The 13,147-nt window shown below is 40.9% G+C and overlaps 1 protein-coding gene across 4 annotated transcripts in view; it reads left to right on the top strand.

Annotated features, from left to right (window-relative positions):
• The window catches only part of BRD1 (bromodomain containing 1), a 112,808-nt gene that overhangs the window by 96,070 nt on the left and 3,591 nt on the right, over positions 1 to 13,147 (top strand). For all 4 annotated transcript variants that reach the window (XM_034767219.1, XM_034767208.1, XM_034767238.1 and 1 more), the window contains 2 exons: positions 8,639 to 8,748; positions 10,200 to 10,354. In XM_034767219.1, the coding sequence (XP_034623110.1) occupies positions 8,639 to 8,748; positions 10,200 to 10,354 (265 nt within the window). The remainder of the gene's footprint in view (positions 1 to 8,638; positions 8,749 to 10,199; positions 10,355 to 13,147) is intronic.

Below are 13,147 nucleotides of genomic sequence, written 5' to 3'. Positions count from 1 at the left end.
ATTTCAAGTTGCACAGGCAATCTTAATTCTTGGATTTCCAAGCTTTTGCCTGACTTTGCATTCTTAATAATGCTCTCTTAACATTGTTTTATGTGTGTGTAATGTCCTAAGTTTTTAAAAAGCAAACTGAGAAATTCCATCATGTGGCATCATATTTATATCCACATTGTTCATCAGCAGGATTGGAATCTTAAGATCCATCACCCGGTCCGCTGCCACTTGAGCTAACGGAGTAACTGATTGCAACAGTGTGTTGTCTTCCTTTATGTGGACCCACACTAGAGGGGGATGGGACATACTTTGCCAGTGGATTTCATAGTTACTTGGTGACAGCAGAGGAATGGTGAGACTCTGGAATCTTGGGTTCCATTCCAGGCTGTGGAGGGCTGTGTGCTCTAGTGAACACACTCTTTAGCCCATTCTCACAAACTTGACCCCATCTACTCCATCTCCTCCAGCCTCTCCCTGTCCTAGTCATGTCTCCCTTCCCCACTCATAGTTCCTTTTCCCAGTCCCATTTTCTTTGCCTACCCAGTTCCAGTTTCCACTCCTCTAGCTTTTCATCCCAGTCCCAATCTCCTTGCTCAGACAGTCTAATCCCCCCACTTCCTGGCTCCTCATCTGATTTATCTCTCCCTTCTCTCTGTCTCACCCCATCACCACACTGGCTTCGAGTCCTCGTCTCCCTCCCCAAGTTTCTCATCCAGTCTCAGTCTTCCCCAATTGGCTCCTTGTCCTTGCCTTCCAACATCCATCCTCAAATTCCTAGTTCCAGTCCCTCCCCAGCCATTCCTCCAAATTCAGCTTTTTGGCCCCTCTGCATTCGAATCATTCAGCTTCCTCCGCGCTGCCTGGGTGCCACAGGGAAGTCACTGAGAGCACGGGCGAGAGTCAGGTCTGCACTAAGAGCTGAGAGAGGTTCAAGCATGCTTAGTGAGTACTTACTCTAAGGAGATTTTAGCTGCTTAAATTAAAGTCTCTACTGAGCATGTGCAAACTGTGGGGTTTTTTTCCAGAGGCTTGTAACTTGGCTAAATGTGGGTGGATTTTCATTGGGATGGCAAAAGGCACACCAAAGCCGCCTCCTGTCATCAAGTCCTTGCTCCACAGTAATAGAGCTTTTCAAAGAAAAGGTCACCAAGAATTTTTTAACATTAGCAAAACTATGCATTATTCCTTAGCTTTTTTGTCTCAGAAATGGCTAAACCGTTTTAGCTGAAACTTTCCAAAAAAATTCAGCCTAAGGAAGATATGCAGCATGTAGAATTTCAGCCCAGTCGGTTAAAGGGCAGCTGCAGTCAAAAAACAAAACAAAAAAACCCAAACTTAACAATGTTAGGAACCATTAGGAAAGGGATCGACAAATAAGACAGAAAATATAATAATACCTCTATATAAGTCCACATGTTGAATATTACTTGCGGATCTGGTAGTCCCATCTCAAAAAAGATGTTTTGGAATTGGAAAAGATACAGAGAAGGGCAACAAAAATGATTAGGTGTATGGAACAGCTTCCGGGTGAGGAGAGATTAAAAAGACTGGGACTTTTCAGCTTGAAAAAAAGACAACTAAGGAGGGGTATGATAGAGGTCTATAAAATCTTGACTGTGATAGAGAAAGTGATTAAGGAAATGCTGTTTACTCCTTCACGTAACACAAGAACTAGGGGACACCCAATGAAATTAATAGGCAGCAGGTATAAAACAAAAGGAAGTACTTCTTCACACAACACAGTCAACTGTGGAACTCTTTGCCAGGGGATGTTGTGAAGGCCAAAACTATAACAGGGTCAAAAAAGGAAATAGATAAATTCATGGAGGATAGGTCCATCAATGGTTCTTAGCCAGGATGATTAGGGATGCAACACTGTGTGAGTGTCCCTAGCTTCTTGCCAGAAGCTGGAAGTTGACGGGTTGGGATCACTTGATGATTACCTGTTCTGTTCATTCCCTCTGAAGCACTTGGCATTGGCCACTGTTGGAAGACAGGATCCTGGGCTAGATGAACAATTGGTCTGACCCAGTATGGCTGTTCTTATGTTCTTAAGTTTGGCAAAGTTCTAATGAACTGAAAATAGGGTCTTATAATGGGAAGTGTCGAGCAACCTTAATAATAGGTGGTGCCACCAGCCCTACCTAGAACATGCAAATGGTTTGTGAATATGTAGTATATAATATTTTAAAATTAACCTCCAAATTCATTATTAATGAGTTGGTTTTTCAACTTCACAAAACTTGAATTCCTCATTTAGGACTGTGCAGATACCAAGTTTGAGATACCAGCTTTGATTTATAACTTCAACCATAGCTGTAGGACCCTTCAAACTCTCTATATTTTTTTCATTTCATAGGAGTATTTTTTTTTTAAATCTTTTGATGACAGATTTCAGATTTTCTAGTAGTGTAAGGTGCCATGACTACTAGCACAACAGGAATAAATGCAGTTTCTCTTCTAGTCTGGGGTAATCAGAATTTTCTCTTGTGGTAAGAGAAAATTACTGACTGTGCATTTTTATATAGCATCCCAATCACCAAACTAGGTAAGTGCTTATTAAAGGAAGTATTATCCATGAGACTTCACTGTTGGTCACATGTCCTGAGAATTCTCTTTGAGGGAGACTTGCCACATTCCACATGCATGCAACAAGAGCATATACACTTCTTAGCTTTAAATCATGATTTCCTTTTCTTTTATGTTGACTTTGCAGCTGAGAGAAATGTAAGTTTCTTTACTGTTTTCCTTGTGTTAGCTTACTCTAAATAAAGATCCTGTACAGTTCTTCACAGAGAAACTAGTTGAGGACCTGGAGGTTAGTGGCAATTGCGATAAATTACAACATGGTTTTACTAAGGGCAGATCGTGCCAAATGAATCTGATCTCCTTCTTTGAGAAAGTAACGGATTTATTAGATAAGGGAAATGCGGTGGACCTAATATACCTGGATTTCAGTAAAGCGTTTGATACTTTACCCCATGAGGAATTATTGGTTAAACTGAAAAACATGGGGATCGATATGAAAATCCAGAGGTGGATAGGAAATTGGTTAATGGGGAGAATGCAGCGGGTCGTATTAAAGGGTGAACTGTCAGGTTGGAGGGAGGTTACTAGTGGAGTGCCTCAAGGTTCGGTTTTGGGACCCATTTTATTTAATCTATTTATAACTGACCTCGGAACCGATTGCAGGAGTGGGCTGATAAAGTTTGCGGATGATACGAAGGTGGGAGGCGTTGTAAATTCGGAGGAGGATAGGGATATCCTGCAGGGAGACTTGAACGAGCTTGTGAATTGGAGTATCAGGAATAGGATGAAATTTAATAGTAAAAAGTGTAAGGTGATGCATTTGGGGATAACTAATAAAAATTTTAGTTACAAGATGGGGACGCATTGGTTAGAAGTAACGGAAGAGGAGAAGGACCTAGGGGTCCTAGTAGACCGCAGGATGACTATGAGTCGACAATGCGACGTGGCGGTGAAAAAAGCCAATGCTGTCTTGGGATGCATTAGGCGAGGTATATCTAGTAGGGATAAGGAGGTCCTGCTTCCGTTGTACAAGGCGCTGGTGAGACCTCATTTGGAGTACTGTGTGCAGTTCTGGTCTCCCATGTTTAAAAAAGATGAACTCAAACTGGAACGGGTGCAGAGAAGGGCCACTAGGATGATCAGAGGAATGGAAAACCTGTCGTATGAAAAGAGACTAGAGGAGCTTGGGTTGTTTAGTCTGACAAAGCGAAGGCTGAGGGGGGATATGATTGCTATCTTTAAATATATTAGAGGGATTAATACGAGGGAGGGAGAAGAATTATTCCAGCTTAGTACTAATGTGGATACGAGAACGAATGGATATAAACTGGCCGTGGGGAGGTTCAGGCTTGAAATTAGACGAAGGTTTCTGACCGTCAGAGGGGTGAAATATTGGAACGGCCTTCCGAGGGAAACGGTGGGGGCGACGGACCTGTCTGGTTTTAAGATTAAGTTAGATAAATTTATGGAGGGAATGGTTTAATGGTAAAACATAGTAGTCAAGGAAAACCAAGAAATGGTAGGTAAATTGTATAATGGCTGACAGGGGTCAGGCTGGAGACTCTTGCCTATATGCTCGGGGTCTTACTGATCGCCATATTTGGGGTCGGGAAGGAATTTTCCTCCAGGGCAGATTGGCTGAGCCTCTGGAGGTTTTTCGCCTTCCTCCGCAGCATAGGGCAGGGATCTCTAGCAGGAGGGTTTCTGCCGATTGAAGTCACCTAAAACAGGATTGGGGACTTCAACAGCAGAGTCCAGGGAAGGGGTAGGGACGGTTTTATGGCCTGCAGCATGCAGGGGGTCAGACTAGATGATCATAATGGTCCCTTCTGACCTTAAAGTCTATGAGTCTATGAGTCTATGAGTCTAACATAAGTTTAATAGATTTAGTTCTGTGTAACTTTTAAGTGATCTATAAAATATTTCCAGATTTTGTCTAAAAGATACATTATGTATAAGTATATATTTAAATGTATCTGCATTATTTGGGATCCTAATGAAGCTCAAGATGGAATTAAGAGAAGGGAGCAATAGAGAATGTACCTAAACCAGTTTATCTGTCGATAATGCTGGAAATGACTGTTGACAATTTTGTTAGATTTGAAATCTTGTCTAAACTATTGGCTTGGAATTAGCACAACTCTTTCCATAATATTCTTGTATATTTCTTTCCTTAACCAAGCTCTTAAAAGGGTAGTTTATGATATCACCAGAACCCTAAGACATATGTCTATCCTTATTGTTCTCTTGTCACTTATGTATTGAAAACATTGTATGGTTTTGATAAAGAAAGTGTTACGTTTGTATAAAATTTTCTTAATACTACTTTTTCTCGTTTCTCAAAAAAATCTACAAAAGTTACATGTGAAGAAAATAAATGAGAAGATTTTTTTTCTTTCCCCCCAAAGCTGAATGGTTTAGTCTTAAAAAGTAGAATTGTGCCATCAAGAATAAATCAGTATAATGCAATCCTGAATTATGATGAAAGGCCTGAACCAAAGCCCTTTGAAGTCAGTGGTGAGACTCCCATTGACTTCAGTGGGCTTTGGACCAGGCCCTTAAAATGGCTGGGAAGACTGTCTTGGGTTCTGCTTTTTTTGCTTATGATTTATTACAGTATGAACATATTTCACAGTTGTGTTCTTTGAGCTTTAAAACTTCTGACATCTTTGCCATGAGTAGGTGGCATGCAGATTTTTATCAGTAGTGCCAGTGTTTACAAATGTGAGTGCCAAAAGTTAGTTACCCAAATAAGTGGCCTAATTTTTTTGGAAGTACTGAGTGCCCACACCTCTGAAAATGAAGAATAATGGATTTAGATGCCCACATTTGAAAATTTTGTCCTAGAAAACTATGACAACTTTTCTATGCTAAAAGTATATATTATTCTCTGACTTTCTACGGCATCTCCTGGGTACTTCTAGTATTCAGAAAATAAACCACCATCCTTAGGAATTTTACAACAACCTTCTTGATCTGCACTGGCTGGGAAACATGTTCTTGTTATCGTTTTCACTGGAAGCATTACCCATTTCAAATCTGAAGAATGTATTTTTCCTTCACATGTCAAAAAATTCTTTTATTCAGTATGGCCCTATTACTTGAAAATTGAAAATGACTGTAATTTCTCACAGTTTTTTTTTTTTTTTGTGTGTGTGTGTGTGCTCTTGCCAGAGTTTCATCTGTTACAACAGTCGGGGTCTCAGCTATCCCTGGAGCTCTGAGCCTCTTAATTTCCTTCCAGTTCTCTGAGCCCCATCCTACTTTCCCACATAAGAGATAAGAGGAATCTTTGTCCCTCGCTCCCCATTCTCTGTTCCCACCTTCATCCCTGTAGATCTTTATAGGGGCCACATCTTCTCGACTGCCTTATGTCCTACAGTCAGTTTGTCTTTTCCTTCCTTCCAGTGGTGGTTACCAGGGAGGAGGAGGGGAATTGAGAGAACAGATGGAGGTAGCTTTATTCAGCCTTAGATGCCTACTTTGCTTTCTGCTGTGGAGAAATAAGCACTGAAGCAACTTTATACTGTCCTGTAGCCTGTTCTGGGCTTTGGTGGTAGAGAAAGGAGCTTTGACAGCTGCCTCAGGGAAAGGCAAGATAGAGACAGAGAGGATCAATGGAGGATGAAAAGAGCTGAGGAGAACAGCAGCAGAGAGGATCTACTCCCAAGTTTGCTCTGTTACTAATCAAAGGCTGCTATGCCATGTAAATGGCAGAACAGTGGTCATAAGTCATCAAATGCCAACCATGCTTCTCATTAAATCCACCCCTGTTGGAACATACCTGAGATTTGAAAATCCAAAGTTGTAAATCACAATAGCCACTAACTTGCTGGGTGACATTGGGCAAGTAATTATGGCCAAGATTGAGAAGTAACCAGTGATTTTGGGTGCCCAATTTAAAACAAACTAAAGAGGTCTGATTACACTGCTCTCCAGCCAAAATGCTTCTGAAATAAATGTAGTCAAACTTTACTAATTCTGGGTCACTGAGAACGAAAATGATGCTTAAAATTGTTGATTGGCTCTAGTTTTCAAGATTTGCTATTGGGTCAGTATATACAACCCTTGACTTGGGAATGGCGGAGGATAAGTGAGTTATAAAGGGAAGGGATCTCAATTTAAACCGGAAATGACTAAAATACATCTCTGACTGGATCTATGAATAAATCTATGACTGGGTTTGGACAGTACTTGCTTTTTGGCAAAACAATGAATGATGCAATCTGAAGCTGGTATTGCGTCATACATGATATGAATTGCATCATGTTATTCCTAGAAGTCATGGATGATGCAATCATAACGAAGCTTACATCACTCTGCTGAACAAATTGCCCTATATCAGCTCTAGAAATCATACAGTGTCGTGCTCTCTTATTTGTCAGTGTTTGATTTTGCAAAGGAAACATGTTTCCATGTTCCATGACCGTCAAAAGGATCTTGTCCCATTCTTCTTCATGGAAGGTGATCTTGTAGCCTGCAACAACATCGATGGCAGCCCTCAACATCGTTCACGATCCAGAGGAGTGGAGATTGATCATTGATTCATTGAAGACGAGTCTTAAAGCTGTTTTACTGCATAATGGCAATGTTTTGCCATCAATTCCAGTTGGTCATGCAGTCCATATGAAGGAAACCTATGACAACATGAAACAACTTTTGAGGTGCATAAACTATGACCAACATCAGTGGCAGCTTTGTGGCGATTTGAAGGTTGTTGCTCTCTTGCTTGGTGTGCAGACTGGATACACAAAGTACTGCTGTTTTCTCTGCGAATGGGATGGTCGTGCAAGAGATTCCCACTACATCAAGAAAGATTGGCCACTCCGACAGTCATTGGAGCCTGGGAGGAAAAGTGTTCAGCATCCACCACTTGTTGAATCAAGGAAGATTTTGTTACAAAATCTGATGAAGAACTTTGTCAAAGCCATTGACAAAACACAAGCAGCTTTCAAGTACCTCCGTGGAAAATTACCAAGGTTAAGCGAAGCTAAGATAAAGGAAGGTGTCTTTGTTGGTCCTCAGATTCGTGAACTTCTTCGAGATGATGCATTTGACCATGCACTGCATGGCAAGGAAAAGCCGGCATGGAAAGCCTTCCAGTTAGTGGCAATAAATTTTCTCGGAAACAACAAGGCAGACAACTACAGGTTGTTGGTGGAAAACCTCCTCAAGGCATACAAAAGCCTTGGTTGCAACATGTCACTAAAGATACATTTTTTTGCACTCTCATCTAGATCTTTTTTTCCACCGAACTGCGAAGCAGTGAGCGACTAGCACGGCGCGATTTCACCAGGACATTGCAACAATGGAGAAACGCTATCAGGGCAAATGGACCCAATCAATGCTTGCAGACTATTGCTGGACAGTGACAAGAGATGCTCCATTTAATGAATACAAGAGACAAGCCAAGAAGCGCCGAGTAGACACTGAATAGGACTAAACTATGTACATAATAGTTTTTTGCCTTTTGTTTCATAATACATTTTATTTATATAACACTTTTGCTGATTTTTAAAGTGTTACATAAACAGGACAGGTGAAATATTATCATGTAAAGCAAACATAAACACATGAAAAGACCTCGGTTTACAATTTATGATTAGAACTCTATTACTATCTACACAATATACATAGACATAAAATGTAAAAACTTAAATATCTTAGAAACAGTAGCCAATCAGTTGTTTTAATTGTCATATTTGAATTCAGCACATCAAAATACATAATAAATAGCACATTTTATCTCTGAAGCAGACGACTTCTCAAAAATTGTAGACCAGTGTTATCAGAACGTGCTGAGCACCCACCTTCTGAAAACATGGTCCTTTAAGACAGTGAGGCACCTATAATCTAGTCACTCTTGAAAATCTTGGCCTTTATCCTTCTGCGTTTTAATTAATCCATCTGTAAAATACTAGCATACCTCACCAAAATGTTGTGTGTCTTATGATTTTAGTGTACTTTGATATCCTTGGATGAAAGATGCTGTGTGGGTGCAGAGTATTAGCAATAATAATTATAGGGGCTGATAAAATGGCCCATAGAGAAGAGTTGCAGGGGGTAACCCAAGCTCTGAATCTTTACACTACTGATGTTTTATTGTGATTTTTCTTAGAAGTTGGACATAGCAGTATGTGGATTTCAGCGGATTCTGCAACCTCTGTTCTTGAGCCTCTAAAAGTAGTGTGGGCCAAATGCAGTGGATATCCCTCCTATCCAGCACTGGTGAGTGTACAGCATACCACCAGTATTACACTGAAACTTATTTCACTATTTCCAAAGTCTATACATAAATGGACCCATAAGATCTAATGCAGAGTTGAGCAAAAGTGAATTTTCACTTATAGTATTTTCCATTAAACTTCAGTATACAGAGTTTGTACAATAGCAGACAATGACATCGTGGGCTGATAGTGAGCCACCATAAATGCATTCTATAGATTCAGAATACCTGTCTTGTAAGCAAAATAGACCAGCATGTTTTGTACAAGAGAATGTTTCATTGTATCTAAGAAGGCAAATTAGAATAAACAGGCTGAGTTTTTATCAGTACAGGAACTGTATGCTGTCGTCTGCTGCAAAACAAGTGTAAGAAAATTCTATTTCTGTAGCTCTTTTGGCTTATACAAAAAAAAAAAAAAAAAAAAAAACAGGATCTGCATAACAGTTAATTCCAGTAAATTAACAACTTTAGATGGATAATACACAGAGAAAATACTATTTCGTGCAATGACTAGTCAGCCTCTGGTGTTCAGTATTATGAGAAATTGTTCAAATACTGTGGCTAGACTTTTAAAGTAGGGTAGATAATCTTATGGTTGTTAATAGTAGGTACACACTAGAAAATGGTAACTAACTCTCCTGATTCCTTGTGTTTGCTTAGCACCTCCAGGGGCTAGGAAGGAATTTCTCCCTCAACCTCCATGTTCAGCATTGCAGAATTAACTAGTTGCATATTGGGTGGATTTTTGCCTTCCTCTGAAGCATCAACCATTGGTCATTAAATAAAGGCAGAGAACTAGACTTGAAGACAGATAGGCTGACCGGGCATCATAAACCAATAGCCAAGGTTTTCAAATGTAGCTACTGATTTTTGAGCTAAGTTTGTCTCAGTTTTAGGGTGCCCAATCTGAGACATCTTTAAAATGGCCTAATTTTCAGAAATTGTCAAATCACACACATTCTGAAAATCAGTCCTCCTTTTAGGTGTCTAAGTTGGACACCAAAACTTGATACATGAAATATCACTAATTGCTTTTTAAAATCTTGGCCTATGTTTCTAAACTTTTGTGAATTTGTCAATTGTATTTTAGTGTTCTGAATTTGTGATCTCTAAGGGCTTTTCTACGTGCAGCGTGGCACCAGTTAAGATATGATTTAAACTGGTTTAAGTAAACGAGGTTTAAAATGCATTGTGGACATTCTTATTTTGCTTTAAACCAGGTTTATTTCAGTTTAACTTAAACTGCTTAGGAACAGATATAAGCTAAACCAAAATAAGGTTGTTTAATTAAATCAGTATAAGTTTGTGTAGACAAGGCCTAAGTTTATACACATTGTCTGTTTGATTTGTATAGTATTTTCTCATTAAATACATTCATAATAAAGAAACCTTTAACTATTAGTGAACACAGATTTTAAAAAATTAGGAATTGTTCTTTTTTTCCATTTTGTAGATTATTGACCCTAAGATGCCTCGTGTTGCCGGTCATCACAATGGTGTTACAATACCAGTGCCACCTCTAGATGTATTGAAAATTGGAGAACAAATGCAGACCAAATCTGATGAGAGGCTTTTCTTAGTTTTGTTTTTTGACAATAAAAGAAGTTGGTATGTATAGTTATTTAATCAAATGTAAGAAACATATAGTTTAATGCACTGATTTATAATCCAAAGTAATAAGCCATATTTTAGTTTTAAAAGAAAGTTGAAACACCATTCTCTCCCCATATATAAACTGTAATGTGTGTTTAGCGTTTCTGAATATGATGTTGGAACCAGACATCTTGCTAAAAGACACTTATTTACTGCCAATTTGGAACAACAACATGACTATAAACTAGATATTATCCTTCCTTAGTACAGGTTTGGTATCAGAACAATCATTGTTTTGATATTGGCATATTAAAATTCTTCCTTTGATTGCAAAACCTGTTTAGACGATGATAAAGTCTACATTTCTGTGTATATCTATCTCTTCATCTGAAATATCTGACTTTCTTTGAGTGATGGTCCTTACTGTTTTCCACTGAGGGTTACGTGCATGCACTCAGAGCCAGAGCTTTTCAAAGTAGTATTGGTTGGTGGTCCAGTCAGGCGCCCTTGTATTCCCTCGTAGTTTTGTCTGAGGCGATAAAGGGCAGGGTGGACCGGCCACGTCTCCAGTTCCTTCTCACTGCTGCATGATCCAAGTTGTAGCTTCCTCTGACCTGTCATTCTTAGTGACAGATTTTCAATTTTTTTTATACAAAAAATGTTCTTATTTTTGTTCATAGTTAAGATTTTATTGTTTTTTGTTGTACTTCGGTAATTTCCATCAGTTTTCATAATTGAGGACTTGGGATGCTTTTTCCTGCCAAACATTCCCAACCCTCTGGGTACTGGATTATGCCAAAGATGCCAGGATTCCAAGTCTGTGCTTCCTGCCCTCACTCCTTTTCCATCAGTAGTGAACACCAATGCTGTTTGTACTGGTTGGGGGAAGTCCACAATGCCTCCAGATAAAATATCTCTCTCTCTTTCCTTGCCCACACATGGGAAGGCCAAGCTTTCCTCCTCAAGAAGCACCTCCTGGAGGTAGCCATGGTCCCCAAGTTGGATCCTGGCTGGGGAATCTCCCTTACATTGGCAGAGCCCTCCCCCAACTGCAGAGCCTCCTTCCAGATACGCTGGTACCAGTGCTACCGACCCTGTGATTTGTTGGTCCAGAGACAGGTGCCTTTACCGGTTCCGATCCCATCAATAAACCAGATACCATTGACTCCAGGAAGAAGCGGAAGCGCTCCCGGCCCTCACAAACTGCTCGCTGTGGAAAGAGCAAGGTCTGTGTGTGTTCAGGTGCACTCACCTGTGCAAAGGGCTCCATCTCCTGCGCTACATCTACCTCTTGCTGGCCATGCCTCTCTAACGCGTTCCGTTCTAGTGGCTCCATCAGCACCGCCATTCATGCAAAAGTCCAACTCATCTGAATCCAAGAACCCGGAAGTTCAGCACAGTCCACCACTTCCATGGAAACAAGACTGCCAGAGTGTTCCAACGGCTCCGTGACAGTTTCCTCCTTTGCCTTACCCAAGAAGCTGATATCCGGCTCCTTGAGCACAAGTATAACAGCAGTATCAACCGGATTGGTCATATTAGAGCTCATGGCCCCAGTATTTGCATTTGAAGCAGTCTCAGCTTGGGAGAACTCCCGTTTCACCAACCCATCCTTCATCCAGTAGACATTCGGAAATGGGGTTAGATGATGCTCCAATCAGCCCGGCTCTGATGGTACAAGCAGATCCAGAGAGATTCCCTTCTGTATCATCAACATCTTCCTGTCCATCAGATGACTATCATCATTTTCAAGAACTACTATGTAGAATAGAATGCTCTCGGTATCCCATTGGAAGAGGTGCAGGACAGTCAGCACTTGCTACTAGGCATTTTGCATGCATCAGCACCAGAACAATGATGCCATTCTTCAGCTGGCATGCAGTGGGTGGCATACCCCAGCCACATGTGCACTGACTCTTAAAGGGGCCGAAAAAAGATACGTCCCCAAAAGGTTCAGAAATTTTATTTTCACACCCTCCACCTAACTCCTTGGTAATACAGGCTGTAGCGGACGAAACAGCAACACCCACGGTCCACTCTGGCAGACGGAGGGGAAGAGACAGGACTACGTGGGTCAAAAGGTCCTCTTCTCCTCAGCTGGATTACAATTGTGGATCTCTAACTGCTTGGCACTGATGGCCAAGTATGACTTTATAAACTATGGCCAGATGGAGAAATTTGCAGATAAGCTACCTCAGCAGGATAGTAGTCGATTCCAAACAATTTTACAGGAAGTCAAGTTGGTCACCAGGGTCATACTTCAGGCTGCAGTTGGTTCAGTGGACACATCCTCGTGTGTATTGGCAACTGGAATTGTCATGAGAAGGGAATCCTGGTTACACTCCTCAGGTTTCCCTAGAGAGATGCAGAACACAATCGACAACCTTCGCTTTGACAAATCACACCTCTTCAACCAGAAGTGATTCCTTACACTCACTAACAGACTCTAGAGCAGGGGTAGGCAACCTTTCAGAAGTGGTGTGTCGAATCTTCATTTATTTACTTTAATTTAAGGTTTCGCATACCAGCAATACATTTTAACGTTTTTTTAGAAGGTGTCTCTCTCTGTCTATATTCTATAACTAAACTATTGTTGTATGTAAAGTAAACAAGGTTTTCAAAATGTTTAAGAAGCTTCATTTAAAATTCAAATGCTGATCTTACGCCGCCAGCCTGCTCAGCCCTCTGGGTGTTGGGGGGGGGAAGGGGTTCAGGGCAGAGGGCTGGGTGTTGGGGGGGGGGGGGGCTCACGGGCAGGGGAGCGGGCTGGTGGGTGGGGGGGGGGGGGCCGGGGGGTGGGGGAGGGGG

Source organism: Trachemys scripta, chromosome 1 (genome assembly GCF_013100865.1).
Source record: "Trachemys scripta elegans isolate TJP31775 chromosome 1, CAS_Tse_1.0, whole genome shotgun sequence".
In the NCBI taxonomy this organism is placed as follows: Eukaryota; Metazoa; Chordata; order Testudines; family Emydidae; genus Trachemys; species Trachemys scripta.
The sequence above is the reverse complement of the archived record's forward strand: the minus strand, read 5'-3'. Positions and strand labels throughout refer to the sequence as shown.